Source organism: Coloeus monedula, assembly GCF_965178545.1.
Source record: "Coloeus monedula genome assembly, chromosome: 1".
Classification (NCBI taxonomy): Eukaryota; Metazoa; Chordata; class Aves; order Passeriformes; family Corvidae; genus Coloeus; species Coloeus monedula.
In genome coordinates, this window is record NC_138781.1 from 66,141,357 (window position 1) to 66,169,148 (window position 27,792).

The window sequence follows — 27,792 nt, forward strand, 5'->3', positions numbered from 1 at the left end:
TGAGCAGGGACATTCTCAGCAAGGGGGCACAGAAACAAGACACACACACAGAGAGAACAGAAATGACTACAAGCACAACAGCTGGTAATATCAGAATGCAAGCCACATTGATACATCACCTCTTTATGATAAACAATACAATTTTTCCCAAGTTTTCAGTGAAATTGCTACCATGCAGCACCTAGAGATTTTGTAGCACTTTTTGTAGCAGACCACTACATATAATTTTATATTCCTTTTTTGGTTATTACTAATTTCTTGCAATTATTTAATTTCTTGCAATTGCAATAATTGCAAGAAATTAGTAATAACCAAAAAAGAGAGAAATCTTGCAGAGAATGTCATAAATATGCCATTTAAATATCTAATTAAGAAATAATGACCTTAGATGTGAGTTACAGTAAGTTGCAGTGGAAAGAGACCTTAGGCAAAAAAGTAGACTGTTAAGACTTTCTGTTGTAAACAACTGGTTTTCCTTTTCCCCCAGTTACAGCAATGTGGTTTCCGCAAGTTTTGGACTACTAGCTTTTCAGATTTTATTATTAAAATTAAAATGCCTAGATACACACAACTATGTCATCCATAATTTTCATTATGTAAATTGTTTTGTGAATTGTGCCAAAACAGAACAGATTGATATCTGTTACATACACATTTGAAATATGTGCTTGGTAGACAGTATAGCTAAAATCTAAATATATGAATATGCAAATACTGATTAAAGTATAAACAAAAAAGCCTGATGCAGAGGTTTCCTTTCAAAAACACAAACACTACCTTTCTAGACTTTCCACCTTCCCTGTTTCTGAGGCTGACATGATAGGCTCTAGCATGTCATCAGTGTTTGAGCTAAATAGTTATGAAAATTGTCCCTTTAAATATTATAAGGTAAGGTAGGGCTGAAGTAATTATAGATAGCTTCATATTTCCTGGGGAGTTCTCTCCAAGCATTTACCTTGAACTCCACTAGAAGTAAATACAATTTGTGTTCATGTAATATGTAATTATATACCAACTGTATTATTGTAATCCGAAGAAATACTATTTTGCCTCTCCAAGCATAATAATGAATGCCAATCAAAAAAGGTTTTCATCTTGTTTTCTAAAAATCAAAATCTTCTTTTGACTGCAGCATCACTTACCTGAGTACCTTGAAAAGTAAAACATTAAAATATGGAGAATGTGTATGCTATTAATAACCAAACTAAATCAGGTAAATTGAAGATATGGAATTCATCCTTTTAAGTACTCAGTCAAAGATTTTTGCAAGATATGAGCAGATTTGTAATTCAGACTCACTATTCATTCAAAATGGGGACAGCAATATTTTAGAGGGCAATTTGAAAACATTGTGTCATAGCTGGATAGACAAAAATATACAAGCAGTTGCCAAAAAAACAAGTCTATCACTGTCAAACAGTAGGTGATCCAATTTTTCCCATACCAGAAAGATTTTCATTTTCCATCTCTTTATATATTTTTATCTAGAGATAACTTTGTACTAAGGAATAGATTTCAGTTCACAAGAGTAAACACAAAAAGCCAAAGAAATAGCTGTTCTGCTGAACTGATGAGATTATTACTGAAATATCCCACGAATTTCAGCACAGAAAGGCACTGGCTTCACATGCTCTCACACTTAAGCCACAACATCCTTATCTGAGAAATCAAAGATACTTTGATATGGTTTCAAGATAGTGACTCCAGAAAACTCATCCCTGTTACAAAGAGGTGATATGAACACACAAAGCATTTTCAAAGGTGGACCCCCACAGGTATAGATGATGTTTGCTGAATGCCACAGGAAGGTAGAAATCTAGCTCAGACAGTTCAACTAGACAAAAATCTCGACAGGCAACACAGGTCACTGCAAGAGCTCAGGGATTTAGCAGTGACAATTAAGGCCTCTTTTTATTTAACAAACACTAATTTGTTACTGTAATTAGATCAAGCTTCCCAGGGTATCCAGAAAAAGCACAAATAAAGTCATATATGAATGTATGTTAATGGTAGTAAGGGAGTTCAAGTCATACCAACAACAAAGATACACAAGTAAGAGTTGAAGCAGATACAGAATTAATTAACATGTAGAAGAACAAGTCTTGATCCCATTAAAGAGAGCTGTCTAGGTGGTTACGTGGCTTTTGAAACTGACTAATGAAGATGAGACCACAAGGAGTAAAAGATTTTCCCCTAGACCTAAATAAAGCTGTAATGCAAAATGAATTTGAGAACATTTCTCTTTCTTACTTCAAACTAACAGAATAATCACATTAGGAGGTTAGTTAAAAAATGTATGCCTTTTCTCCAAACAGCATTTAACATGCTTTTCTGCTATTACCTGGCTTGTTCCAGTAAGATGATGATGACCTATACAATACATACTTATGACATAAATCAAAGTGGAACTGATTTAACCAAATGCCCTTAATTCAAAGCAGGAATTTATTTTGGAGTACAGGAAAAACTCACTGTTCCTATGTTCAGATCTACTCATATCACTGCAGAACTTCCTAGTATTAAGACAGCTATCCAGGCACTGTGACAATCACTGCTTTTTAACTGCCTGTTTTATAGCAAAAAAAAAAAGAATAATTGATTTGAAAAATGTTGAAAAGTGTTTTCTAAACAGTAACAGAGAAAGCAAACAATACAGGAAGAAAAGGTCACTTATTTCTTAGGGGGAAATTACAGAGGCCAATCTACAGCTTGTATGGGATACTGGGATGGTAAGGACTTCCTATGGAAAGGCATGTGGAAAAATAGTCACTAACATATCTCTGCATGTCAGAGAAGTCTGGTAAGTCTCTTGTGCCCCCATTCCAGTAACTCACCATAGTCTCTGCAGACATACTTGGAAACTCTGAAACATGTCACTCCTGGGATGGGAGCTTTTCTCTAGAGTCACAGTCTGTTGACAGAAACCACCAACTATCATGGTAAATTAAACAAATAGGTTGGATTTCTCAATGAGAAAACAACAACCCACAGGACAATCAAAACTAACAGTAGGAAAAAACTGTCCATTACTTTAAAAAAAAAACTAAATAAAGAAAGCGCCAAATACTGAACAAGAGCCAGGTCCCTGGAAACAGCAACACCTTTTCAGGGACATCCATGCTGCTGTATAAAACCTCTGAGCTGGCTCACGACTGACAGAAGTAGCACCTAATCTTCACAGGTATTTCATACCTAGTGGGGTTTTGTTTTGGTTTATTTTTAATTATTGTTATTATTACGGACTGCAGAGTGTGGTGGAGACACAATATGTTTGTCCCTTGATAGGACAGATCTGATTCATGCAAACAGCTGAGGACACCCGTGTACAGCAGCAGTCTGGGCAAAACAAACACAGAGGGACACGTGCATATGTAGGCATGCACTTGTGCATGGACAAGTACAGGAAAAGTTAACAGCTATACAAGGACAGAAGTCTTCAGGTCAGAAATTATTTTTTTCCTCTTTTCTGAGAGAAGAGGGAATCAATAAAAGAAGTCTCAAGTCAAAATTACCAAATTTGACACCATCTTGAGCTAGGAAACAAAGACATAGATATATGGGTATGAGAGATGTCTTAACAATCAGCACTTTTGGAGACTTCTGAAAATAAAGTGGTCCTTCTAAACCCTCAGAAGAATAGTTCCAGCTGGCAGATGTCCATGTACATAAAGGAATTCATCCTACTGGAGAGGGAAAGGGGTTAACATGAGCCATCAAGGACTCCAATGCTTTGGGGAGGAGGGAATATACATGCTCCAATAACCCTTTTCTTGCCCCCACAGAATTACAGAAGAGACCAAGGTTTCATTAAAACCCCAGTTGGAAATGGTAAATCAGCACCACCTGTCACAGCCCCGTGGGCACCCCCAGGCCCTGGCTGACCTGCCCAGCTTCAGCTGCTGCCTCCACAGCTCGCTCTGCACCAGGAGCCCCAGTGAAGCTCAGGCCTCTGTTCCCAGACCTGGCTTGAGCTTAAGTACCATGCCTGCCTCCAGTTCTACACTCATCTCAGACCTGCATTATTTGTACTCTTCTCCCCAGGCCTGTCTCCACCTCATATCCTTTTGAAATCCAGACTGGAGCCCCTGGATAGATCCAGCCTGTGGGTGATCATTTCATCATCCAGGCACATGGTGTGACTCAGGGCTGTCCTGTGCAGGGCTAAGAGTTGGATTTGATCCTTGTGGGTCCCTTCTAACTCAGCATATTCTGTGATTATGGAATTTCCCATGTCTGGGACTGCTGATGGGGTCCTCTTACCAGCCCCTAGCTTTGCCACACTGCTCAGGCCCCCTGGCACCAGGTGTCCTGCTGGTGTGGGCACTGCCTGTGCTGGTGCCACCCTCACGTCCCTTCTTGGCTTCCCTCATGGAGAAGCCCTGCTCATGCTGCTCCCAAATGCTATCGTTTAACACTATCAGACAAACATATTTCAGAAGAGGAAATCACTGTTTTTAACGAAGTCTTTTTTTACTGTTTTAAGACCACCTAGTCTGATCCAAACTCACCTCTTTAAATAAAGAGCATTGTACAAAAAAATAGTCATCAAAGATTTCTCCAGTGTCTACACAGAGGAAAACAACTCAGCTCCAGTGGGGGTTGGTACTAAAAATTGACATAACCAGACTACTAAGGCAAAGCTGATAAAATTAACACAATCAAATCACAGTGACTAATACATTCTGTGTCTTGTTCTTTGTTCATTACATTTTTAAATTTTCAGAAACTGCTGAGCACTGCTGTCTTTCTAAAGCTATGCTTTGTTTTTCAAACCCAGACCAGTACCCAAAAAAGTCACCTACAGTACACAGCTGGAGAGGCTGGGAAAGGGGAAGAGAAAGACAGGAAAACCCAAAAATCTGTATTTTAGGAGAGGAAAGCAAGCAATAGAACACAGATTGAGACAGGAGTTTATTACTGTATCCCACAGTCGTAGGGAGGAGAGAAGATCCAGCAGGCAGGAATTGTACAGCAAGATTGATTTATTTAATTATTTCACAAACTCTTTTATAGACTTTTTTCTTCATAGTCTAATTGGACAAAGGATCAGCCACCCCTTGGGGTGATTGGCTAAAATCCTAAAACATCCATTGTCAAAATATTTTCCTACTATACCATAAACAAAGCTCTGCAAGGTCACAGGTGTTCACAGTTTATAGAACTTCTGCTAATCTCTTCATGAGAGAGAAAAGTATCTCACGGGCTTAGAAAGAAGCAGGAAAATTTCTTGCTAGCAGCAATATTGTATCCACAGGAGTTAATTTAGGTGTCTTATACAACTAACTTATCTTTATCTGTCTGAGGCTTTAAAAATGCTTTGGCCTTATCAAGTCATATTTGAATTTCTTCCCCATGAAACAGATATGTTGTTGTGGTTTCCAGTATTTTTTAATATTGTCTTATGGTAGAAAATACGTATTCTATTGATCTGAGAACAGCAAGTACTACTAAACCACATAATTATTGTTTGCAAACTGTCAGGTTATAAAGGAAAGGGTTTCTGAGGGTAACTTCTTAGGAGATGTTAACAGCCTGCAGTTTGATCAATTTGGGAAATATTTATTTTTTCAAAATCCAGTATAAAAATACATCTGTTGAAAATATATTTTAAAAAAAATTCAAATGGTTTTACCTTCATCAGTCACCTAATGGTAAGTGTACATACCCTACAGTACCCTTGCATTAACCTCTATAATTAGACTAGTAATAATCTGGTATTAGAAATAACAGTATTTCTAATTTTCCCATCTTAAATTCATTACTATACATCAAAAGACATGAACAAGACCATATCTCAATTAGCTTACAATCTTGACAATGTTTACAACTAGAAAGATTTTATAACATTAGATTGTGATAAATATTAATGGAAAAGGAAAATTTATACCATCTGAAAGTCAGACACAGCCCAATGTAAAAGAATTGTTTTAATCATGAAGAGGATTTTGATGGGCACAAACAAGATGTTCACAAGAAAGACAATAAGGAAAAGAATTTAGAACACTTGAAGTAACTGCACAAAGAAGAGCTCATATCCAGACTTCAAAATCAATCCATGAACAAAAATGCTGTTTAAAAAGGTATTATAATGCAGCAATATGACAAAATGTCACCCATATATTTACCAGAAGTCAAGAGGAACAAAAAATAGCCATACTAAGCCTTGAGTTGGTATTTTGACCTAAACAGCACACTACATTTCACAGCAGTTATGATGGCCACATCACTAAAAGACAACAAATTAAGAAAGAAGATAGTATCAAAACTCTTCTATGAAATGTTTATGAATGTGCTAATCTAAACTCAGAACTGAGATACTTTTTTTTTTTTTTTTTTTTTCATTCTGGGCACTAAGTTCACACCTACCTGGGATGCCCAGCGCAATGCATTTTAAATTTTACCACCAGGGAAATTACTACATAATTGGGAAGGTGGGAAAGTCAGAAGAGGACTTGTCTGATTTTTGTTGTTGCTGCTGCTTTGTTTTTTTTTTTTTAATAAATTGACAGAATGGAAGGATACCAACTGGCCTTGATAAAAGGAAAGCAGCAAGAGAAGGAAGATTAAAATAGAATTCCTCAATGCAGGAGTACAGAACAGAAAGATGCCTGTAGTCTTACAGGGAAATGGGCATTTAGAGTTGATTGACAGGAGAGAGTAGCTTGTTCCAGTGAAAACAAATGAAACAGATACACAATGACTCTACAAACAGGTTAGAGGGGCAAGATAGAAGTAACTGTATCTAATTTAGCCATTGGTACATCTGGGCTGACAATCACATCAGACAGATCTTAACAATGTTCACAGATCCTAATGAGTTACTAACAATATTCTGGAACTACCATCTTAGAAATCAAAAAAACCTGGGGGAAAAAACCTATAAATGCACTTTTCTTCTTGTAACCAAATAAGCAAGGATTTCTTTTCCAAAATTAGTGTAATTTAACATTTTAAACTATTTAGAAGTGGTCATCCTGCCTCCTCCTGTGTAGCTTGGAAGTAGTACACTAGACCTGCAAAAAGGGATAAAAGGTGTTCCTCTCCAGTACGGAATGTTTTGTAAGCTTGGAAGATTCTTACCCTGTGTTGATGGAAATTATTTCTATCAGTGGATTCTTCCTAATCTTTGGCAAATCCAGTCGTGCTCCCCCCAAACGTTTTCCATTATCCTTTTTCTGACCCAGCAGTCTCACAGAATGACCTTCAAATTAAGCAAAAAAATGCAGTCAATACAAAGAACAAGTCTCATCATAGTTGTTTTGATTTGCTCTTCTTCAGAAGTAGTGTTTATATTTCAAAGACTGAAAATGAGAATGAGATGTAATAATATATTTCCACCAGCTGGAACATTTAAAAAGAGACACTGACAGGTAAAATAAATCATCTTAAAATGAGCAAATTATTTCATCCAATTATCTTTTCACACTTGCATTTTCTGTTTTATATGATTAAAATTATCTAAGCAGTCTCATTTTCAGATTCTCTAGCAAATAACAACATAGCTATAATACTTAAATGAGTTGTATGGCAGGATTAAAAGATTCTTCCCCAAAATTTCATTCAAACCTAAATTAGAAGGTAATAAACAACTAAATACTTTTTTTAGTTTATTCGATGGAGAACCAACACATTTCAAGGTTACCTGACTGTGTTAAGTCTGAGAGAAAGTTCTGCAAAGCATATCCTCACATGTCCACTCTTAAGCTGACTACCAAGATTTGCACATATTCCTCCCACATCAGGATAACTGCAGGTCAGAAAACTGCCTCACAACTGCTTTCCTGAAGCCATTAATATTCAGAGAGTAAAATACAAATACACCAACTGCCTACAACTGCCTACAACTGTACATCAGTCATACCACGACAAGTCCTACATTTAAAAGCACAAATGACAGTGTTCACTGATATTCAGAAGCAAGAACTAACAATGAAGAATCAAAACAATTGTGTGTTACTGCATAAGGCAGCCTAAAGTGTGCCCAGCTTATAAGACCTGTATCATTTACTCCACAAAGCCTAGAACCAGCAGATGAGAGACAGCATGTGAAAGCTAATTGTAGGTACCTGAATCGAGTTGGAAAGCAACAACTCAAACTGGCAGGAAGAGAAAGCATGTGTCTGTTGAATTTGGAAAACTCCCTAATAGTAAACCCTACAGCTTCAATCCACCAAGTATGTCAGGAAAGAAAAAACTAACCCTGAAATAGGAGGGGGGTGAGAGGAATGCATGAAACTATAAAGTATGAGTTGAGCTACATCCAGCACAGCAAAGCCTATGACCAGTTCAAATCAATTAAAAGCTTTGTTACACCAAAGCTCCTAACTTATGTTACCAACAGCTATTTACAAAATTAATTCCTTCATCAGTCAACGCCTTTCTTCACTGCCTGTTTTGAGGAGTCACCAATTAATTTTTGAATAATGTGGCATTCATGCTCTGAATTTATTTCCTTGATGTGGCAACAACAGCCTGGAAAAAACTCAACTACTTCTAGAATAACATCTTCCTCAAGTTTTTTTTAAGATACATAAAGATTCTCAATCAAAAATGTGATCTAATGAACAAATGAGCAGGACTGACCTGATAGCATAAAGGTTAATATCAACAGGAGACATAATGGTTAATACTGATAGAAGACATCATAGTGTCGACAGGAAACAAAATGCATTACTTCTGCAGTTGCATTTGACAAAAATTTCATTACATCCTGTGGTGGATTTAGTAATATGGTGTTTGTGCTACTAGCATTTGCTAAATTATTCACTTCTACCTTTTCCTGAGAATAATAGCAATATTTTTGTCTCCATACACCATCAGTCATTTCCCAATCTTATGCTTCACTGAGGAGCTGCAAGCATGGCACCATTTTATTTACTTGTATAACAAAAGTGATTGCCTTATGTAATTCATAAAAATTAAACTAGAAACAGAGAACGTTCCTTTTTGTATTTCTTAATACTGTGGTTTATTTGGAATAAACCAGTTTTTCCATTTTTTAAAAATATTCAACTGCATTCACCATATTAAAGATGTATTTGGATTTATGGATGAAAATACAGTGGAACGATTCACAGCAGTCTTAAAACAATCAGGCTTAAAAACAACAAGTTACCCGTAATTTAAAATTCACACACTTAGAATTAAGGTCAAGGCACCATTCTTAAGCTTAAAAAACAAGATGAAAACAACAAACCACAAAACCAACCTGCCCCCCTTCCCAGGTAATATCTCAGAGCACAGAATCAGGGAGGCCTCATCTCCTCGGAACATAGACCCTCACAAGGAACAGCCACGTGAGTTGCTGCTCTCTAACAGGAATTTAGCTCACACTCTCCCTTTCTCACACTGAGAGCATTACTCAAACAGGCAACCACCCCCAAAAACACCCCCACAACATTAGGACAGTCTACACATAGAATGTAACTTATAGGGAGAACAAGACTGAGCTTCTCCTGTCATCAGAGACTTCCTTTATTCAGGAAAGAAACCCCAGCTCTGTGACCATCTCCCACATGATACACTGAATGCTAACACCCACCCCGTGCCAGAGCTCAGGAAATCTATGGCCTGGCAATCAAATACGGCAGCTTATTCTCACATAAAATACATTTCCCATATTCCTCCTGAATGACACTGAAGTTCCAATCAAGATGAGGCTTGTAAAACCTGTGGGGTACTCAAGAATAACAACATCCCTGTACTTGTCAGTCCAGACACCAGAGGCTTAAATAAATGCCCCTAGTAAGACATGACTTTTAGCAGCGAGCTTAATGCTTCCAGAAAGCAAGCAGCACATGCACATCCCACTACTGTGACTTGTGTTGCAGGCACATTTATTTTTATTAAGAAAAAACCTCTCTTGATTACAGTATTTGTGACCTTAAATCCTTTTTTCCCTACTCCATACAAGGACTATTTTGTTTCATTTTAAGTAATCACTGAAGCATCTGTTTACAGAATTGTTACTATTAATAAAACATAACTTAATAAACACTGAATCATACTTTTTCACATGCTGTAAATCTTTTTTTCCTCATACTTACTTCAAGAAAACTTAAAAATAAATATTTTGCCATCTTCAACTGGTAAAAAGCTAAATAACTTTTTTTTTTTAGATTGTGTAACCAGCACTATTAAGCCCAGACCAAAATCAAGTTTAACAGAAAATGCAGTAATTTTAAATCTCATTCTTGACCTCATTTCAAAGCTTAGAACAGGACAAAACACTGCAGTTAAGCTTTACTTCTAAAGCACTTTATCTGATTAAGTTACCTTCTCTCTGACTTTACAGGTGGCATAACTTACCTAAGCAAAGCAGGTGTCCCAAACTTAAAAGGAGTCTTTCTTTTCACATTTGTTTTGTTTCTTTCCTTTTTTTTTTTTTTTTGAAGTTTTGTATAACATTTTTGAAAACTGAGTTAATCACAACTCTATTACCATAATGATGAGTGTTCCATCTCAGATATCAAACAAACACCACTCCTTTTTTGAGGGCTCACTCTACAGTGCAAGCTTTGAAACACAGCTTAAAGACAAACAGATCTAGTCAGGTTAGATAGCAAAGCCTAAATGATCTGGGCCTATTAACTGCTCTTCTGCTATAAAAATAACTTTTCTACTTCCACATAGTCTAGCAGCAGATAAGATTCCATTAAGAAAAAAACAAAACAAAACCTGAAAAAGTTAATTGGTGGTTTAGGTCATGCTTCAGAGCAATTTTTCACTAATTAGTAGATAATTAATACAGATTACAACATAACAGAAGTACTAACCAAGTCCAGCAAGGACACTTGCAGAGCAGAATCACTCACAGCAAGTGCAAATGAAATCAAGCTAGGAACAATTCAAAATGAATCAGAGCTCTCTAGTTTTCAGAACTGTTTAATATTAAACTCATCTTTATATAGAAGTCAGTAGATGAAATTTACATTACTTGGCACTATCTGCAAGAAGGATGAGGTTGGAATGAATTAATCAGGATATTAAATCCTATTGCTAGTCTAAAAGAGGGCATTTAAATGTGTCTAGTTTGATAATTCAGTATGCAAAATGAAAATATTTTAAAGGTATTTATTTTCACTTGTTAAAAAGGACACCAAGAAGTAGCACAGTTTTAATTGCATGTACGTATAACTTTAATCATAACTGTATGTATTTCAGGATTGATGGAGAATGCCCAAACTTGAAATACAAATATATGAAGGGAACAGGTAATGGAATTTCTTTGCCATAAGATTATAGTATTACATGTCCCATGAACCTCAGGCTACCATCAGATCCCTGTCACCTACAACCACAGAAGCATGTTAATGATATTGGGGCAAACAGATGCAAATGGGATTGGTACTTTCCTAGTTTATTACAAGAATAAGTGAGGGGGAAGTGGCCTGGCTTAGTCAATTTTAGTCAACTTTACCTGGCTATCAGCATTGTATCAGATACTAGTAGATCTAGATTATGTTAAAAAAAATTGTCAGCTTCACTCTGTCTGTAGGCTGGCATCCCACAAGAACTGCTGGTAAATTACATCTGCTTGAAAGATGGAACAGGGCACGCACTGAGGGTCCCTCCCCATCCCTGCACACCCCACTGGAGCTACACAGTGTGACTCTGAAACACAACGTCCAGCCAGCCAGATTTCTTAGCTGTTTGCTTCCAAGTTCCATGCAGATATCTCAAGCAGCTCAAAACCATGATTTTACAGAAAATCCTCAAAGATGCAGGAAACCCCAGCCTTGGCAGCAACAATTTCTATTGTTTCTGCTTGTTCTGTTACCCATTCTTTCCCTTTCCCAGTTACACCACTATGCTTAGAGGTTGTTCACCATTTCCTGAAAGACACCTTTTTTCCTCACAACACGGCTGCCAATGCACTGTCCTGCACCTCTCAGGTGTCTCTCACCAGCCTGTCTGATCTTCTCCAGCATCTTTAGGGAAAAGGATTAAGCACTATTTCATGTACTCTTGCACACATTTCCTTCCACCACTGTTTGGTTCTTAATGAATAGAGAGTTTCCTTTTCTCAAGGTTAGCACTGGAAAAAATAGCACACAGGAGCAGTGTAGCTAAGGAATGGAAGGTAAAAGTATAAGAGGGGAAAACAAAGTAATAAATTTCCTCAAAGAAAAATGAAAGGAAGAAATGTAAAGAACCAAAAGCAGTAATAAAGACTGAAAGAAGCATCAAGCAAGGGCAGACCATAAGCTCCTCTCCCATCTTTTCTCCCTGCCCTGCAGCACAAACATGCTGTCCCACAGCAGACATGACTGATTTCAAAGGAATTCCCAAGCTCCCCAGAGCAATCACATGCTGTCAGACAAGGACAAGTGCAAAAACAAGGACACTAATTGCTTTAGAACTTTGCTGTGTGGGTGCTCCCACCCAAACCAACCCCAGCTGGCCAGCAGCACATTGGCATCCCTGAATGTCATCAGTGGGATTTCCTGTCTCAAGTAAATACAGGGAGCAAAGAGAAGTCAAACCTAACTGAAAGGTATATTTACTGCTCCTGACCAAGCAACTAATACAAACTATTCCTCTTCTAGATCAGTGAAGATGGGAATGTTCTATAACAGTCAAACTCCTTCATCTGGTGTAGGCAGGAACTGGGTCCATTACAAGAGACAGGGAATAACTCAGATTAATGCTGTCAGTTATTGATCATTCCTTGTGTGTCACTGCACCATGCCTTGGGCCAGGCATCCAGTCCCATTAGGATGATGACAGCAGGTGGTATGTTTGATCCAGTCTCTGCATTCAAAACTCTTTCATAAAAAGATTGCCTTCTACCCTATACCAACTCAAAAAGCTTCATAGAAATGTGCAGTTATTTCTAAGCATACAGCACATATGTAACTAGCTTGAAATACAGAGAACTACTAAGTGTTGCACTTGGAATTAGTATCCAACAATAATACTGCTTTGGAAGACTCTGGAATATGAGTGTCACACTGGTGAAGACAGGAGCTTTTTAAAATTCATTTTATGTAATTTCAAAACCAAGATATTCAGTAGAATATATCTGCAGGTGTCCCAGATTGCTAAAATTCATACACCCCTTTATCTCTTTATTCTTTGTATGTGTGCAGTGTGTGATTCAATCATAACAATATCTGTAAGCACTAAAACTGTACTCTACAACAAATCATACAGAAAAAGAGATAACTATTAACAAGGAATTACTGTCCATGTAAAAATTTCACCAAGCTAAATTAAGAATATAAGCATTCAAAAACATTTTTGACACATCCATAGTACCTTCCTCTCTCACAGCAAAAGCACTTGAAACGCCCTATTAAGGCACTATTTCTTTTTTTTAGGATTCAATAGCTTCACCCTACTTATTTTGAGATCATGCAATGTTATTGTCTTTCTGAAAAAGTGCCTGAACGTCAAATCTCCTGCGAGCTCAAAATGCCAGCTACAATTCCACAGCTCAGAAGGACAATACTAAGAATCGACTACAGGAAGAGTTCCCCTGACCCTCTGTCCTTACCTCTCTGTGAAGAAAGGCATTTGATTAGGATCAAAGATCCTGCTCAAAACCTCAGGAGATCCTGGAGAGAAACTTCCAAGGGAAAAGACATTTTGAATCAGATAAAACACGCTGCATTCTGGGGAAGTGCTGAAAGGAGGATTGTCAGAGCCAGCTGCAGCAGCACAAGTAACTTGCCTAATGTTTTGGGGTGTGCAGGCTGAACAGAACAAATTTAGCCTTAGAGTGAAACACTGAGCTGAACTTCTCACTGTATGCAAAAGAAACTTTTACCAAATTCCCCCAGTTTGAATGAGGTACTCTTTACATTTACCAGCCACAAGGATTCTCTAACAGAGCCAAATCCAGGCAAGTCTAACCAATGTGAATGGGACAGAAAAATAGGAATGCTGTAAGACAGTCATTCACTCAAAGTGTGGAAAAGAGCACATACAGGTCTGGAAGAAAAGGCACCTTTTCCGTGCACATCCCAGGCTCACTTAACAATGAGCAATCACAATTTTGCTACTGAGATTTTCAGTCTGTTTCCCCCCAGTTGCTTGTTTTCTTCTTCTGTGGTGCTATTTATCTCTCATTCAGTTTCTGTAAGCCACTCACAAAATAAAGTCATAACGATGTCAGTCATAACAGGGATAATCAGTTCTATCAGATTTATAAAATGAAATCAATGAAATAACTACACTGAGAAAAATAATTACAAAACCTATCTAAAGTCCTGGATCATCTCACACACCAATTAGTCACTGCATGCCCAAAAGCATATGAACAGGCATAGCAAAAACAGAAATAAACCTCCTTGTAAGAACAAAATCCACTTGGATGGTAACAGAAATCTCTTTACCCAGCAGGGGAGATTTTAATGTTGAGCCGCATCATTATCGATGTTTTACAAAAGAAATTAAAATCTGCCTTTGCAGAAACAGTTTCTCCATAATTACTGTATATTCCTTATCATGCTCTACATTTTTATTTAAATTACAGTCTACAAAGCTGAACTCTCCAAACTTATACTGGCACAGATCACGGTATTACTATTTTGAACTCATCAGTACCCTTCAGTACATCACACTTTTAATAAGCAATCAGAAAGGGGCAAACAAAACGCAGCCTGGTGCCCTCACTGAAGCATCTGGCTGCATGAAAAAACCTTCCTTTAAAAGCCATACAGTGGGACACCTTCCAGCCAGGTCCTTAATAAGCCAGTGCCTGTTGTCAAAGTAGTTCTTAAATAACAGAAGGGGAAAAAAACCCCAAAAATCTACTGGTTTGAGTAATGACACTCTTTCTACCCAGGATGCTTAGTTTTTAGTGACAACAAAAAAATTATAATTTTGTTTAAATAGGAATATTGCCAAAATTTCCAATCCAGGGGACACAAAACAGGAGCAGGGGGTGACACATACCCCATTATGCCATTAACCTCAGTAATTGATACATACAAACGTGTGATGGATCAATCTTTTAATCACAGTCATGGCCCCAAGTTGCTGACTCGCTGTAGCTCTGTATATTGCCCACTGAAAACATGATTTCAACCCTGCCCAACTTTCTTAAGTCTGTCAAATACAGCCCCTGGCATAAGTTCATAGAATCACAGAATGTTAACGGGTTGGAAAGGACCTTAAAGATCGTCTAGTCCCAACCCCTGTGCCATGGGCAGATATATCTCCCACTCGACCAGGTTGCTTAAGCCCTTATCCAACCTGCCTTGAATGCAGTTTTTCTAGTTAGTACCTTTACTTTTCCACAATCTCAGTTTCAAAGACAACTCTACTGCCTAGAAATAGGATTAGGGACATGGTACTGCTCCCAGGGTGTGTGGACGGGGCTGCAGGGCCCTCTGTGAGGAGAGGCCAGGGCTGCCAAGTGCCAGATACAGCTGGCTCCAAAAGCCCTGCCACAGGGCATAGTGGAGCTCCACAGCTGTCAGAGGTGTAAAGAAGGGAAAACACTGCCTGGCAGCAAGGGAAAAAGTGTGTGGGAAAGCCCTGTGAGCACCAAGGTGAGAAGAGGAGGAGGAGGAGGAGGAGGAGGAGGAGGAGGAGGAGGAGGAGGAGGAGGAGGAGGAGGAGGAGGAGGAGGAGGAGGAGGAGGAGGAGGAGGAGGAGGAGGAGAAAATGGAGGCACTGTGGGCACCCCACTGGATTCCCCTACAGCCACTGGAGAAGAGCTCAGTGAAGCAGCTCATCTCCCTGCAGCCTGTGGAACACCATGGGAGCAGGAGCCTGGAGCAGGGTTTCTGGCAATAACTGCATGGGGCACCCACACCGGAGCAGCCTACTCCTGAGGCACTGCATGCCCTGCAGAGGACCCATGCTGCAGCAGTTCTTGGATCCCCACAGCCCACAGGAATGCCCCAGGCAGGAGAACAGTGTGGGGAAGCAGAAGCAGCAGAGAGAGGCTGTATTGGGCTGACCACAGCCTCCACTCCCCATCCCTCTGCACCACGCAGGGTGAGGAGATGGAGGAGTCTGGGACAAGAGAGTGAAGCTGAGCCTGGGAAGAAGAGCAGTGGGGGAAGGTAGCTATAGTTTCTCACCACACTATTCTATTTTTAATTGGCAATAAATTAAATTAATTTCACCCAAGCCGAGCCCATTTTCCCCACGATGGTAACTGGTAAGTGATCTTCCTGTCCTTATCATGACCCAAGAGTTACTCCATCTTATTTTCTCCACTGCCCTCATGAGGAGTGGGAGCAAGAAAGCAACTAGGTGGGGGTCTGGCAGCCAGACAAGGTCAACCCACCACACAGTGAAATAAATAAAACAACCCACCCAAAACTGCCCCCTCCTTTCCATGTCCTTTCAAAGGAGATAGAAACAGGGACTTGATGAGGCCACTACCCTCCCTTTGACCCTCCTTAAGCTGCACTTTGGCACAAACAGTCAGTTTCCTGACTGGGAGCCAAATGATACTTTTCCTCAAATAGGAACTCCTGACTCCTCCAGGTTTTATTCTTCATTTGGCCTGTCATCAGCTTCTTAAGTCAAGGCTACTCTTCCCACAGTCACAGAAACTGAAAAGAGACTATTTTTTCTACTGTTATCAGCAGATTACAGTGAAATCAAGCAGCACATACAAATATAATTTAACATTCTGGCATTCATATACGTACATACATATACATACTTACTCTCAGATGGACAATCCAGTATAAATTCTACACTTTAGCCTATATATAATATAGGTACCATTTATCTCATTTTCATACAGACAGACTCTCAACTCTCACCAATCCATAACTGCTAACTAACCACATGAGGACAATTAAACAGTTTAGCAAATAATGGTTAATGTTTAAACTGGGAATGGATGGGCAACTTCACCAGACAGGTCAACGTGACTGAAACCAAGAAAGGTTATGTTAAGTATAAAAGGCTCAACCCTGAAGTAATTTCCTTCGGTTGTTTTTTATAATCAAGTCTAATGACCCATTGTAAAACTATGTTTTGTGAAAGCGTTAGACAGACACAATATGGACTAAACTCAATTCAACCCATGTCCCTCATCTCCCTAAGGCCTAAGCTAAAAGCAGACTGTACACAAACACCCTGGTCCCACGCCTCCCACCCCCACAAACCCTTAATAATATGGGATTTGAGAGCATGTCTAGGAAGGAATGGGGAAAAACCTAAATCTCTGAAGACCTAAATTCAAAGCCAGAAAACAGGAATTTGTGCATTAAGCAGTTAACATTTCTCCTTTAAAACACAAAACAAATGTATTCTCTTGCCTACTGTAAACTATTTATAGCCAAGCTTGTATACACACACAAGTTTTTTTAAAAGACAGATTTTATAGTGGTTCATAAAAAGCTGACTTGAGCAGTCACCATAAAGACATTCTGCAGTTCCCACCAAAGACAAATCTTCAGCTTATTGGAGCATACTATAGGAACTGATCATCCAAAATAATTTCTTTATTCTATACATACATTTTACTAAGACATAGAACATGAATCAATTATAGCCCTGTTTTCACCTAGCTCACAGACACCACAACTCCTTAGCAATACTTTCCTAACATTCTATGTCATCATAACACATTACTGGAAAACTAAGCACATGAATGGGAACGGGTGCCCTAATGTTGTAAAAATTGCTGTAATCCAGACTTAAAATTTCGGTAATGTGCAGATGAAGCAAGGTTTACCAAACTGTTAAATCAGAACCTGGCATGACAAAACCATTCTGTTTATCAGGAAGACTGAGACACACTGGCTACACAACTGTGGCTGTCACTTTGGGAAACTCAGTTCTGAGACTGTAAATGAATTATTTTGTCTAGTTCCTCACAGGCAGTATAGAGGTTTCAGATTATAAATTACCATATCATATGAAAAGTACGTGAAGATGCCTCTAGTTAAAATATATCTTGGGACACAGTATACATATTAATTAGACATGCCCTGCATACAAATACTGCATGGCTATTGAAGATCACTTCTAGAAGTGACAATTTACCTGCTAATTTACCTGATAATTAGGAAATTTCAAAGATTCAATTCAACACTTGAGATAAAAGTTAGGATAGCATAAAAATGAGAAATCACTGAGCCTCTTAAAAAGTCTCTCTTTTGGCTGTTAGTGCAACAACAAACATGCGCATCCTTCTTTTCCATTTTCTGATGAAGTAGGATAAAAAGACAAAGTCACATAAAAAGTGTTTATCAGAATTATCTTGATGGAGAGTTGGAAACTAACAATTACACTATCTTCACACACATGTGGTAAAGACCACCACAAAGATATATTTCTTGAAACCACCATCTCTTGACCCAGCAGAATGGCATTGTTCTGAAAAGGTTTTCCTGACAATGCCCATAACATTGAGAAATAAAGCTAGAAGAAACCCTTTCATATTTCATACAAAGAGTTCTAAATAATTCCAAGAAACCAATTTTCTTTGGGAGTACAGCAAGCTTTCAACCAAATCCAACAGGGGAGCCATTTTCATGAAAAAAATGAAAAAGATGACTATTAGGAAAAAAAAATAAGGCAAAAAAATTATTTCTACAAACTTTCCCTTTTTGTAAAGTGTAGACTACAAAATTCAAGCATCCAAGAAATAAATAAGGTACCACTTGAGAAATGGGAATCCAGGGAAAGCTAGACTTTTAGACTTAAAACTAGCAACAGGGTAACCTATTTCCACCTTGGAATTTGGACAGAAAATTCAGACACTCCAGCTCTGTTAGGCTGACCAATGTACAGAGCTGTCCTACAGAGCACAGACACTAAGAAGTTCCACTTATTCAGTCAAATATTTTTCAAACATTCAATATATAATATTTTTTCAGCTTTCAATATATACATAACCACACTACATGAGTATACCACCCATGCGACCTTTAGCTTTTCTTTAAAAAAAAAAGGTGAAAAAACCTGTGTTGTTCAACTATGACAGACACCCAACTTAAAAGTCACTGGTGTAAGCTGGCTCTGAATTCAGAATCTGTATTTATTCCGCCATCCCACATCACCTCCATCTCCTGAAAGCATTAGCAGCTTCAGAAGCTGTTTTTAATGATGTAGACTCATGAAAACAAAGGGTTACATTTCATTTGATTTTACAGTAATTTAATCTTCTACCATATATCTATTTTAGATAAGAAAATATTCTTAATCAAGAGTCCTGCTATCTACAGTATTTTCCTTCACTTGGATAATGGAAGTTCACAGTTAGACTCTTCATAAAACACAGTGAAAAAGAGCATCACATTCTTCTCCATTAGTAGGTGATTCCCAAATACATAAATGAATGCAGCTTCTTTAAATAAATTAAAGAAATATGAGTGAAAGATCCCAGTTTTATGGCTGGCTTTTACAAAAGTAAGCCATTATCATATGCTATGAGCTCTGCCAACTTGTTGATTCTCTTTCCAATTGTAATTTTATTGTCACGGATGGGTTACAGTTGGAAAAGACCTCTGGAGACCATTTTGTCCAACCCTCTCACTCAAGGAGAGCCACTGAGAGCCAGTTCCCCAGGACCATGTTCACAGTATTTGAATACATCCAAGGATGGAGTCTCTACCGCCTTCCTCAGCAACCTGAGCCAGTACTTGGTCATCCTCACAGTCAAAATGTGTTTCCTGGTGTTCAAAGGGAACCTTCCTGTGCTTTTTTGTGCCTGTTGTCTCTGGTCCTGTCTGTGGGCACCACTGAAAAGAGTCTGCCTCAGTTCTCTTTGCAACCTCTCTTCAGGTATTTATACACTTTGATGTGATCCCCCTCCCTGAGCCTTCTCAGGCTGTCCCACAAGGAGCAATGCTCCAGTCTCAATCCCTGTTGGACTCTCTCCAGTATGTCAATGTCTCTGTCAAACCAGAGAGCTGGTTTTTCTTCATTTTTTTCCAATAAAACTTCAGAAATCCTGTGTTCCATTATCTTTTGGGAAATCCTTGATGGAATTGGCACTGTGTATGGAATTCAGCAGCTCACTTTCTCCTTTTAATTCAACTCACTTCTAGTAAGCTAGAAAGGAACAAAAATCTTTCCAAAAATTCACACTTTTTAAAGTTTAAATGTTTGTTAACATGCCTATGAACATTATTTTCCAGAATTATATCAATGTTTAAAATGCAATCTAAAAATCCATTCAGTGAAAATCATTATTTTAACAGCTGCTATCAGATTATTTGTACTCTTCCTAGTCATGTAACATTCAGTCACCATAACCTGAGTAATTATGTTATCGAAAAAGCAGTAATATCTGGAGTCAATATAAATATTACAAAGCCCATTTTTGGGAAGGGAGGGCATGCTGACCCAGGTTATCATCTTATTCCCTTAAGAACAAATAAAATTCAGGAAAAAGCAGATAGAGATCTGAAACACCATGCTGTTGTAAAAATCGTGAGGCATCCTCATTTCCAACATATTGTCATGAACACCATAATGTTTCTGGGAAAACAGTTTGGCTTATTAAATAAAAAATGCATGCTGAATGTATTTCTTCTTTGTTTGTATGGTAAAGTAGGTTATACCCCCAAAAATAGATGCCATAAGGTAAGGACAAACTGGGAGAAGTGTTGGTTGGGAGTACATAAAAAAGTACAGGTTTCACTTCTGAAGGCATTCAAAGCAACATGAAATCTTAAGGCCTTCAAACCACAAGCTCTAGAAGCCTTACACCACACTTCACAATTTTTTGATAGAAGCTTTTTTGCCTTTTAAAAATTTGCACTGCTTTAAACTTTCATGCTGTAGCTCAAAAAAAAAAAAAATCATACTCCAGCATTAAAGTTACTGACAATGTCTTGTGAACTAGACACTTGTTTATATTGAAAGTAGAGCCAGTTAAACTAAACCTTATAATTTAAAGCTCCACGGAACAGTAATTTTTATGGCCTGATAAGTAATGGAGACAAACTTAGGTAACCCAGAAAGACCCAGACGAATATATTTATTTAACAGCAAATGTTTACTGGTCAGGCTGCAGAAACAATACTGGTTTTTCCCTCCTTCACTGCAAAGTACTAAGAGTACACACACACACAAACGAAGCCAGAGAGAAAAAGGAACACAATTACAAAAGAACATTAAACCAGAAGATAATTTATCTGTCCTGAGAAGAGCTCAGGGGAAGTAAGCCAAAGCATCAGAAAAGAAGAAAATACTGGAGAACTAAACAAAAGAAAGTAGCAGTGTAACACTCAATTAAAATAGTGCAGAAGCTTTATACAATACTCTACACCAACCAACAAGGATGAAATGATTTCTTGAAGTCTCCTCTTCATCATTTACCTATGAAACCAACAGCCAACAGAGAGCTCCTGACAAAAAACATCTCTCAAATTATCACACAAAGCATACGTGACAAAGTATAGCACTGCCCAAACATTCTCCTAGAGCACAAAGCAAGTGTTAGGTTGAAAAAGAGCACACCAGCAGCACTTCTGCTGATGGTTACATGTTTCAGACTAGCTGCAATTAGTTCAAGTGTGATGCTTACCTTTAATAGTTTCCTCCACAACTTCTACTACACGATCTATCTGCTGAACCTAAAAAAAGTCAGAAGGTAAATACCTAAGTAGTCAACAACTGGACATCCTTTTAATAAAAACTAGTCTTTCAAGAGTGTCTTCTTCTGGATTAAGGGGGAGTAAAGAATTTTGGGCTGTGTTTTTCACCAAGTTTGTTTTCTGTGCATCTTGGTCAATCTACCAAAAGTAACTTTAAAATTCGCCACCCAATTTAAACCAGATGTTGTCCTCAAAAATGGCAGCTCCTGTAAGTTTGTCAAAAATCACCAAATAGCTAGAAAAGAGTTCAGGCCTTAAAAGTGCTGTTCATGGTCTGTGACAGGCAATGGTAAACCAGGCACTCAGCACCTGTGCCAAAGTGCTACCTCATCCCAGTCTCCACAGCAAAATATTGTCAGGGCAGACTAAAGGGGAGAAAATTAAGGAGGAACTGCAAGGGAAAGACATTGGAACACAGGAAGAAATTTAAAATACTGCTGTGAAGCTTAAGGGAACAAGACATTCTCCTGAAGTTAATGCAGGCTGTGTTTGGAAATGGAAAGAAAAGCCTTCAAGTTTTTCACAAGATAGAATAATATTTAATGACCATTATATAATGTCTGCAACAAAGACAACAAATTTATGTTTTAGTGTCATATTTGCCAAAATTCACCAATAATGAGATAAATAGTTCACTTATGTCTTAATAGATATATTAGTCTTTATTTAAAGTCAATGCCCAACACACTGTAGAGATTTTGGCATATAAAGGAATCAACATTAACACTGCAAAATTAAACACTCAGGAATTCTTGAAGCTGAGATTCTTCCCAGAGCTTTCATCCAAACCACCTGTTCTGTGTAATGCTTACTATAGATATTTACATACAATGCAGGAAAGCCAACTTGTCACATTTAAATTAGTTTGTCATTTTTCCACAATATTCCTTTTTAAACACCTCTTCTCTAAGCTGTACATTAAATGAACTAGATTTTATATGACTTTTGCATGGAGTTTCTTTTCCAGCTTGTTTCCAAAACAAGCAGAAAAGCGCAAGTTGCAGAGGCTTCAAGAGAAGAGCCTGGTCTGCACCAAAGAGCCTGGAACTTGGATCCCTTGTATCAAAGCCATTAAGTCTCTGTATCCTAAAACAGAGTTTGTCATTTCCTGTAAATACAAGGCTGCACAATCTTGTCTACTTCACATTCATTTTTCCAATCTAATAGAAGTTTAAAAAAAGCTCACCTATAGTTGGAGTCTGATCGTAAATTCCCAACTGAAGTCAGTGGGAGTCAGTTCCTTTACTTGTCTGGGTGTTAGATAAAGTCCATATAAAAGTATTTTTCTTTTTTTTCCTTTTTTTTTCTTTAGCCTTTTGAAATACAGCCTTTTTAAAAAAGGAATGTCTACCACTTCCGATTTTTGAATACAGTACATTAGTTATGAATTCTAGAAGTTATAGTTATATATAGTTATATAGTTATGCTAACATTTGCATTTTAATAATTTTATTGAAAAATAAACATATTTAAATAATTTTCTGAATCACAAGCATTCACATTACAGACATATAGACATATCTAGCAATCAACTTGTAAAGAAAGCACACATAAGCAGTCATATGGAACACATGCATGTTTACATACTTGTGCACATATCCCTTCTGGATATAGTTTTAAAAATTATGACCCAAGATATTTAACATATACACTTTCTACTAATTGTTTAAAAAATAAACAGAAAAATTCCACTTGAAAACAGAAGTGTACACACTTATAACTACAATACAGACAGGGAACAAAGTCTGTGTTATATTACCTACAGTATTACTGCTATCTGTCTCAGTGCTAGACTGTTTAAGTTCATAACCATTTTAATAATTTAAAATATGAGAAATCTGGGTGGTTCATAAACTGAGACACCTCTTACTTTCTGCATTGTGCATCTGAGGAATTTTTGCATTGCTCCAAATCCCCTGTTGAATAAAGATAGAAAAAACCCACCAACCATTATATTGCATCTTCATTTTATTGGATAAATTAAATTATTCTCTTAATATGTCTGTCAAGAAGATGGCTCATGTAAGTAATTAGAATTATAGGTCTGATAGGTAATGAGATCTGCACCTAGAAATGGATTTTGTTCTGCCTTACATGTTATTTCCCACATTAAATACTTTTAATTTGAAATTATTAGAAATTATTTGGCTAAAGCCTCAAGTGCTCAAGAAGAAAATGTGGAATGCTTCCAGTCCGCATTTATGAAGATAAAAGTATCTTAGAAAATGTGAGGTGAATCTAAAGTGAGAAGAGGGAAAGGTTTAGAAGATTCTTATTTGGAACAAAAGGGGGGGAAATGAAAAAGGAAAAAAAATGACAAAGACATAGTAATGACATTTTCTTGGGTATATAAAGATCTGCTGGATTCTTTTCCTCACATGTCACTAACCTTATGGATGATTCTGCTCTGGGGTGGTATCAAAGATATGTGTAAACCTTCAGAGCAGAGCTCCAATAATGTCCCCATCAGGAAGTCCATGAAGCACAGAGACACCTTGGTGGTGTACGAAGGGAAATGACACCATTCCACAACATCTTTTTGCAGAGTGTCTCAATAAACCAAGCCCCCAGGACTGTCTGCAGGTCACCACTGCTGGGTGTGGTTAGCGCACCCCACTTGGCTCCACAGATCTTGGGGGACTTTTTTTCTAGCATAGTTAAGTACATTTTGGACTTAATGTCCATTAGAAGTGGTTCTCCATTAGGACTTGAACAGAACAAGAACTACAGACAGACTGGAGTAGACAGCTGAGTAGAACTATACAAAAAGAAAAAAATCCCCAAAACACTGAGTTTCATCTCACCTTGTTTAGGCAGTTCTGCCAAATGCTGGATGTTAAAAGACTACTCAGCCTATCCCCTCTCTAAAGCCAGTAAAATGGAAATACATGGCTTCAAAAGGTACTTCAGGTCTTCTAAAAATCTAAATTATTTTAGAGATAATTATCTTCATTGACCATAAAGAGAGCTGAGCAAAACAGACTCTCAAATTACAGCACTTAGGCAAGATAAATCTGAGGCTTAATACGTAACTTCAAAAGGCATGTGACTAGCCACCCTGGCTTCAGAGGGATAACATCTGTGTTTAAAACCTTTGCTGACAATACTGACCATAGTAATGGGCCATACTCTGGCTTAGGAAGGTATTCTGAGAGGAGGATCTACACAAAGTTTAAAGGGAAGGAGACTACCCCAGAGAAGCACATAAACAACTGACTTTCATTGCTAAACATTGACACAGCTGAATTAATTCCTAAACCTTTTGGTATCTAGGATAGTACATAACTGCTGTAGAAATGAACACTTTCTATTGCACACCCAGTTTTCAGTTTAAAAGCAGGTGCTTAACTGACACTCTTTTCTGACATTCCAGGTTCAAGTGTTCTATCTGAATATCAACACAGGAATTCAAAAGCCAAAGCTGACCAGCTGAGAAGTACTGACTGAGCTGGAAATTTGTATGAAATCATTCTTAGCCATAGGTTACATAAGAACAGTGTCCACCTGTTCCCAGGTTTTCAGCATGCTTTCCAAGAAGCTCTGTTAATTCAAATAATTCAAATTCCATCAAATTTGTCTTTCATGAAGTACATATTGGATATTTTGCATTTATGCAAGGCTCTGTTTCAAGCAGCAGACAGGTTCTCAATCTTGAATGTAGTCTGGCCTTAAAAAACACTGCAAGGTAGGCAAGTATCATTATCTCTGTTTTGCAAACATCATTGAAACTTTTATGAACTGAGCCACAGAAATACCATACAACGGATCTTCCTCATTTATGAGGCCAAAGCAGTAGGGATGTACGGACACTTGGCATCTTGGTAAGTAATTTCCACTAATTTCCTTTCACAATGGCACTGCTAAAGCTCTGCTCACTGGAGCATTTTACAAATGAAGGAATAAGGTACATTAAACTTAAAAGTGTGTACCAATTACAGATGTAGAGCTTGAGAAATAAAGTGCCTGTTTTCTGTAATGCACTTAGCATTTTTTATACTGCACCATCTATTTTATAGCAGTGCTCCTAGTGTTAGGTGCTGCTGCTGTGAGTGTTCAGCACTCCCACTAATCACATTCCAGAGTTTCACACTGGATATGAAAATTACTTAAAGCTTGCCTTAGACAGCAGAACAGCCAGGGGAAAGGGTTAATTGGAGGTCAGCAGAATGCAAGAAGCCTTGGCAGAGGGCTTTTCAGGGCTATGTATTACTCCTGGAAGCAGCAGCTTCAGGCTCACCTTGGCCAAAGAGCCTGCAGTATCCTCCCATGCACGGGGCCTGCACCTTCTGACTCAGAGAGCAGAAGCAAAGTTGGGGTTACAGCCTTGTAGAGTAGCAACACTGGATTGGTTTTGTGGGTTTGTGCAGATGAAAGAACAGGCTGAAACTCTTCCCTTGGGTGATGGGTGTATGGCAGAAGGTGATATGCCTTTGATGCTAGATGTTACACTGGGAAAGATGGGGGAACGAAGGAGAATTTAAGTTCTCATTCAGGATTCACTCACCTGTGGAGCAATTGTATGCCTTTAATGGAATACATATGTGCATTAGGACCCATGCTTTCAGTATGTACAGCAAGTTTGATGATTTCAAAGTACGGATACACGGGGCTTATGAAGCCTCTTAAGATCTATAAACCCCCAGTAGCCTGGCCAGGGGTTCCAACACGTACCATCATTTGGAGATCAAGTACCTTAAAACTCCAGAAAATGCCAATGAAATAAAATATCCCGATTCAATCACTCAACCATCACTGGGAACAAGAGTTTTCCATGTTCTTGTATGCAGCTCAGGAAGGGAGGAAACACTACAGCTACCTATGAGTCCCAGAACATAACCTGTTGGCTAAATCTTTCATGCGCCCTTGTCCCTTCTCCTCCCTCCCTTATAATCCCCCTCAAAACAATCGACACAAAGTCACACATCCTACACACTACCAACTTAAAATGAAAAGTGAGGGATAACTCTACATAGGAGAGTTGATGTCTTTTTTTGCATGGTAAATGCGCTTGAGTTTGAAGTGAGTACACCACAAACACAAAGGAATAAGCTTTGGAAACCACCTGAGGGCAACTGGCTGTGAACCTCTGTAATGCATCATTATGTGCTTCAGGTACTTTTCACCCTTGGCAGGTTTATTACTACCCAGAATTTTCCCGTTCCAGAAAAGAGCTCATTCACCTTGTCATGTTACGCTGTAGTCTGCCTTACACACAGACTATGGCAATGCCCCAACCCACATTATTTTTATAAAGTATCAATTACTTTAAAGAAACACAAAAGCATAGTAACATCACAAATGGTAAGAAGGATATGAAGTTGCCCTTCCTTTCCTTCTGCCCAAATCAGGCAATAAATAAACAACAGTGGAAGTTCAGTCCTGTATTTTTCAAATGCAGATCAAAACAAGCTCTGATTTACTAGAATTTCTCTGGTAGTTAAATTGCAACTTCCTCCACCATCATACCAAGAGGAGCAGAAGAGCCTCTGACACACTGCCTTTAGAAAGCCACCCTGAGGGAGTTATAATTGCTGGTAAATAAACACATTCTCAGACAACACTGTCCTTTAAATTTTGAAAAAAATGAAAAAAAGTGGGGGGGAGAAAATAGCAGAACTTATATAAGCAACAATAAATCAACTATGTCTCTCAGCCAAGTTGAAGATGAGACCAACCTAGTATTAAAGAAAGATTTCCAAAACTGTACTCTTTAATGCTTAAAATTTTAAAGTAGAATCAATATCCTATTGCCAACAGAACATTTTCTATTTCTCAATTTTACAAAAACTGCCTTTTAGAAATATTTTGCAATAGCAAGAAAACAAGTCTTATCCTTTAAATACAGTCACCCTCTCACACACATCCTTTGTAAAATGGGAAGAAATCTTAAATGCACAAACTGAACACACGGACAATATATGCTCTTAGATTTGTTTTTGTTAATAGTTTTGCCTCAAGTTTAACACCTTTCTGAGCTGAGGGATCTCTTATTTAAAGCACAATAAATTTTACCATAGCAATGACAGCTAGAGGACAATGTCATTATTGCAAAACTACCTTTCAGTATTTTCAGGTCTAGTTACAAAGTACTTGGGAACACTGCACTAACAGCCTAATTCATTTCCTAACAGAAATCTTTCTTTAAGAAATACAGAAGTACAAATATTTTTCATGAAACATTGGTTCTAGGTACTCAAATGAAGATGATGAAAAGAGCTTAATTTTCAGAAATTACATGTTATCTGAAAGAAAACTTTAAAAAAGA

General features: G+C 38.0%; 1 protein-coding gene across 1 annotated transcript in view; it reads right to left on the reverse strand.

Annotated features, from left to right (window-relative positions):
• CDKAL1 (CDKAL1 threonylcarbamoyladenosine tRNA methylthiotransferase) overlaps nt 1–27,792 on the reverse strand; it is a 379,155-nt gene that overhangs the window by 231,901 nt on the left and 119,462 nt on the right. The window contains exons 7-8 of the mRNA XM_082282699.1: nt 21,458–21,506; nt 7,081–7,201 (exon numbers count right to left, since the gene is read on the reverse strand). Coding sequence (XP_082138825.1) covers nt 7,081–7,201; nt 21,458–21,506 — 170 coding nt within the window. The remainder of the gene's footprint in view (nt 1–7,080; nt 7,202–21,457; nt 21,507–27,792) is intronic.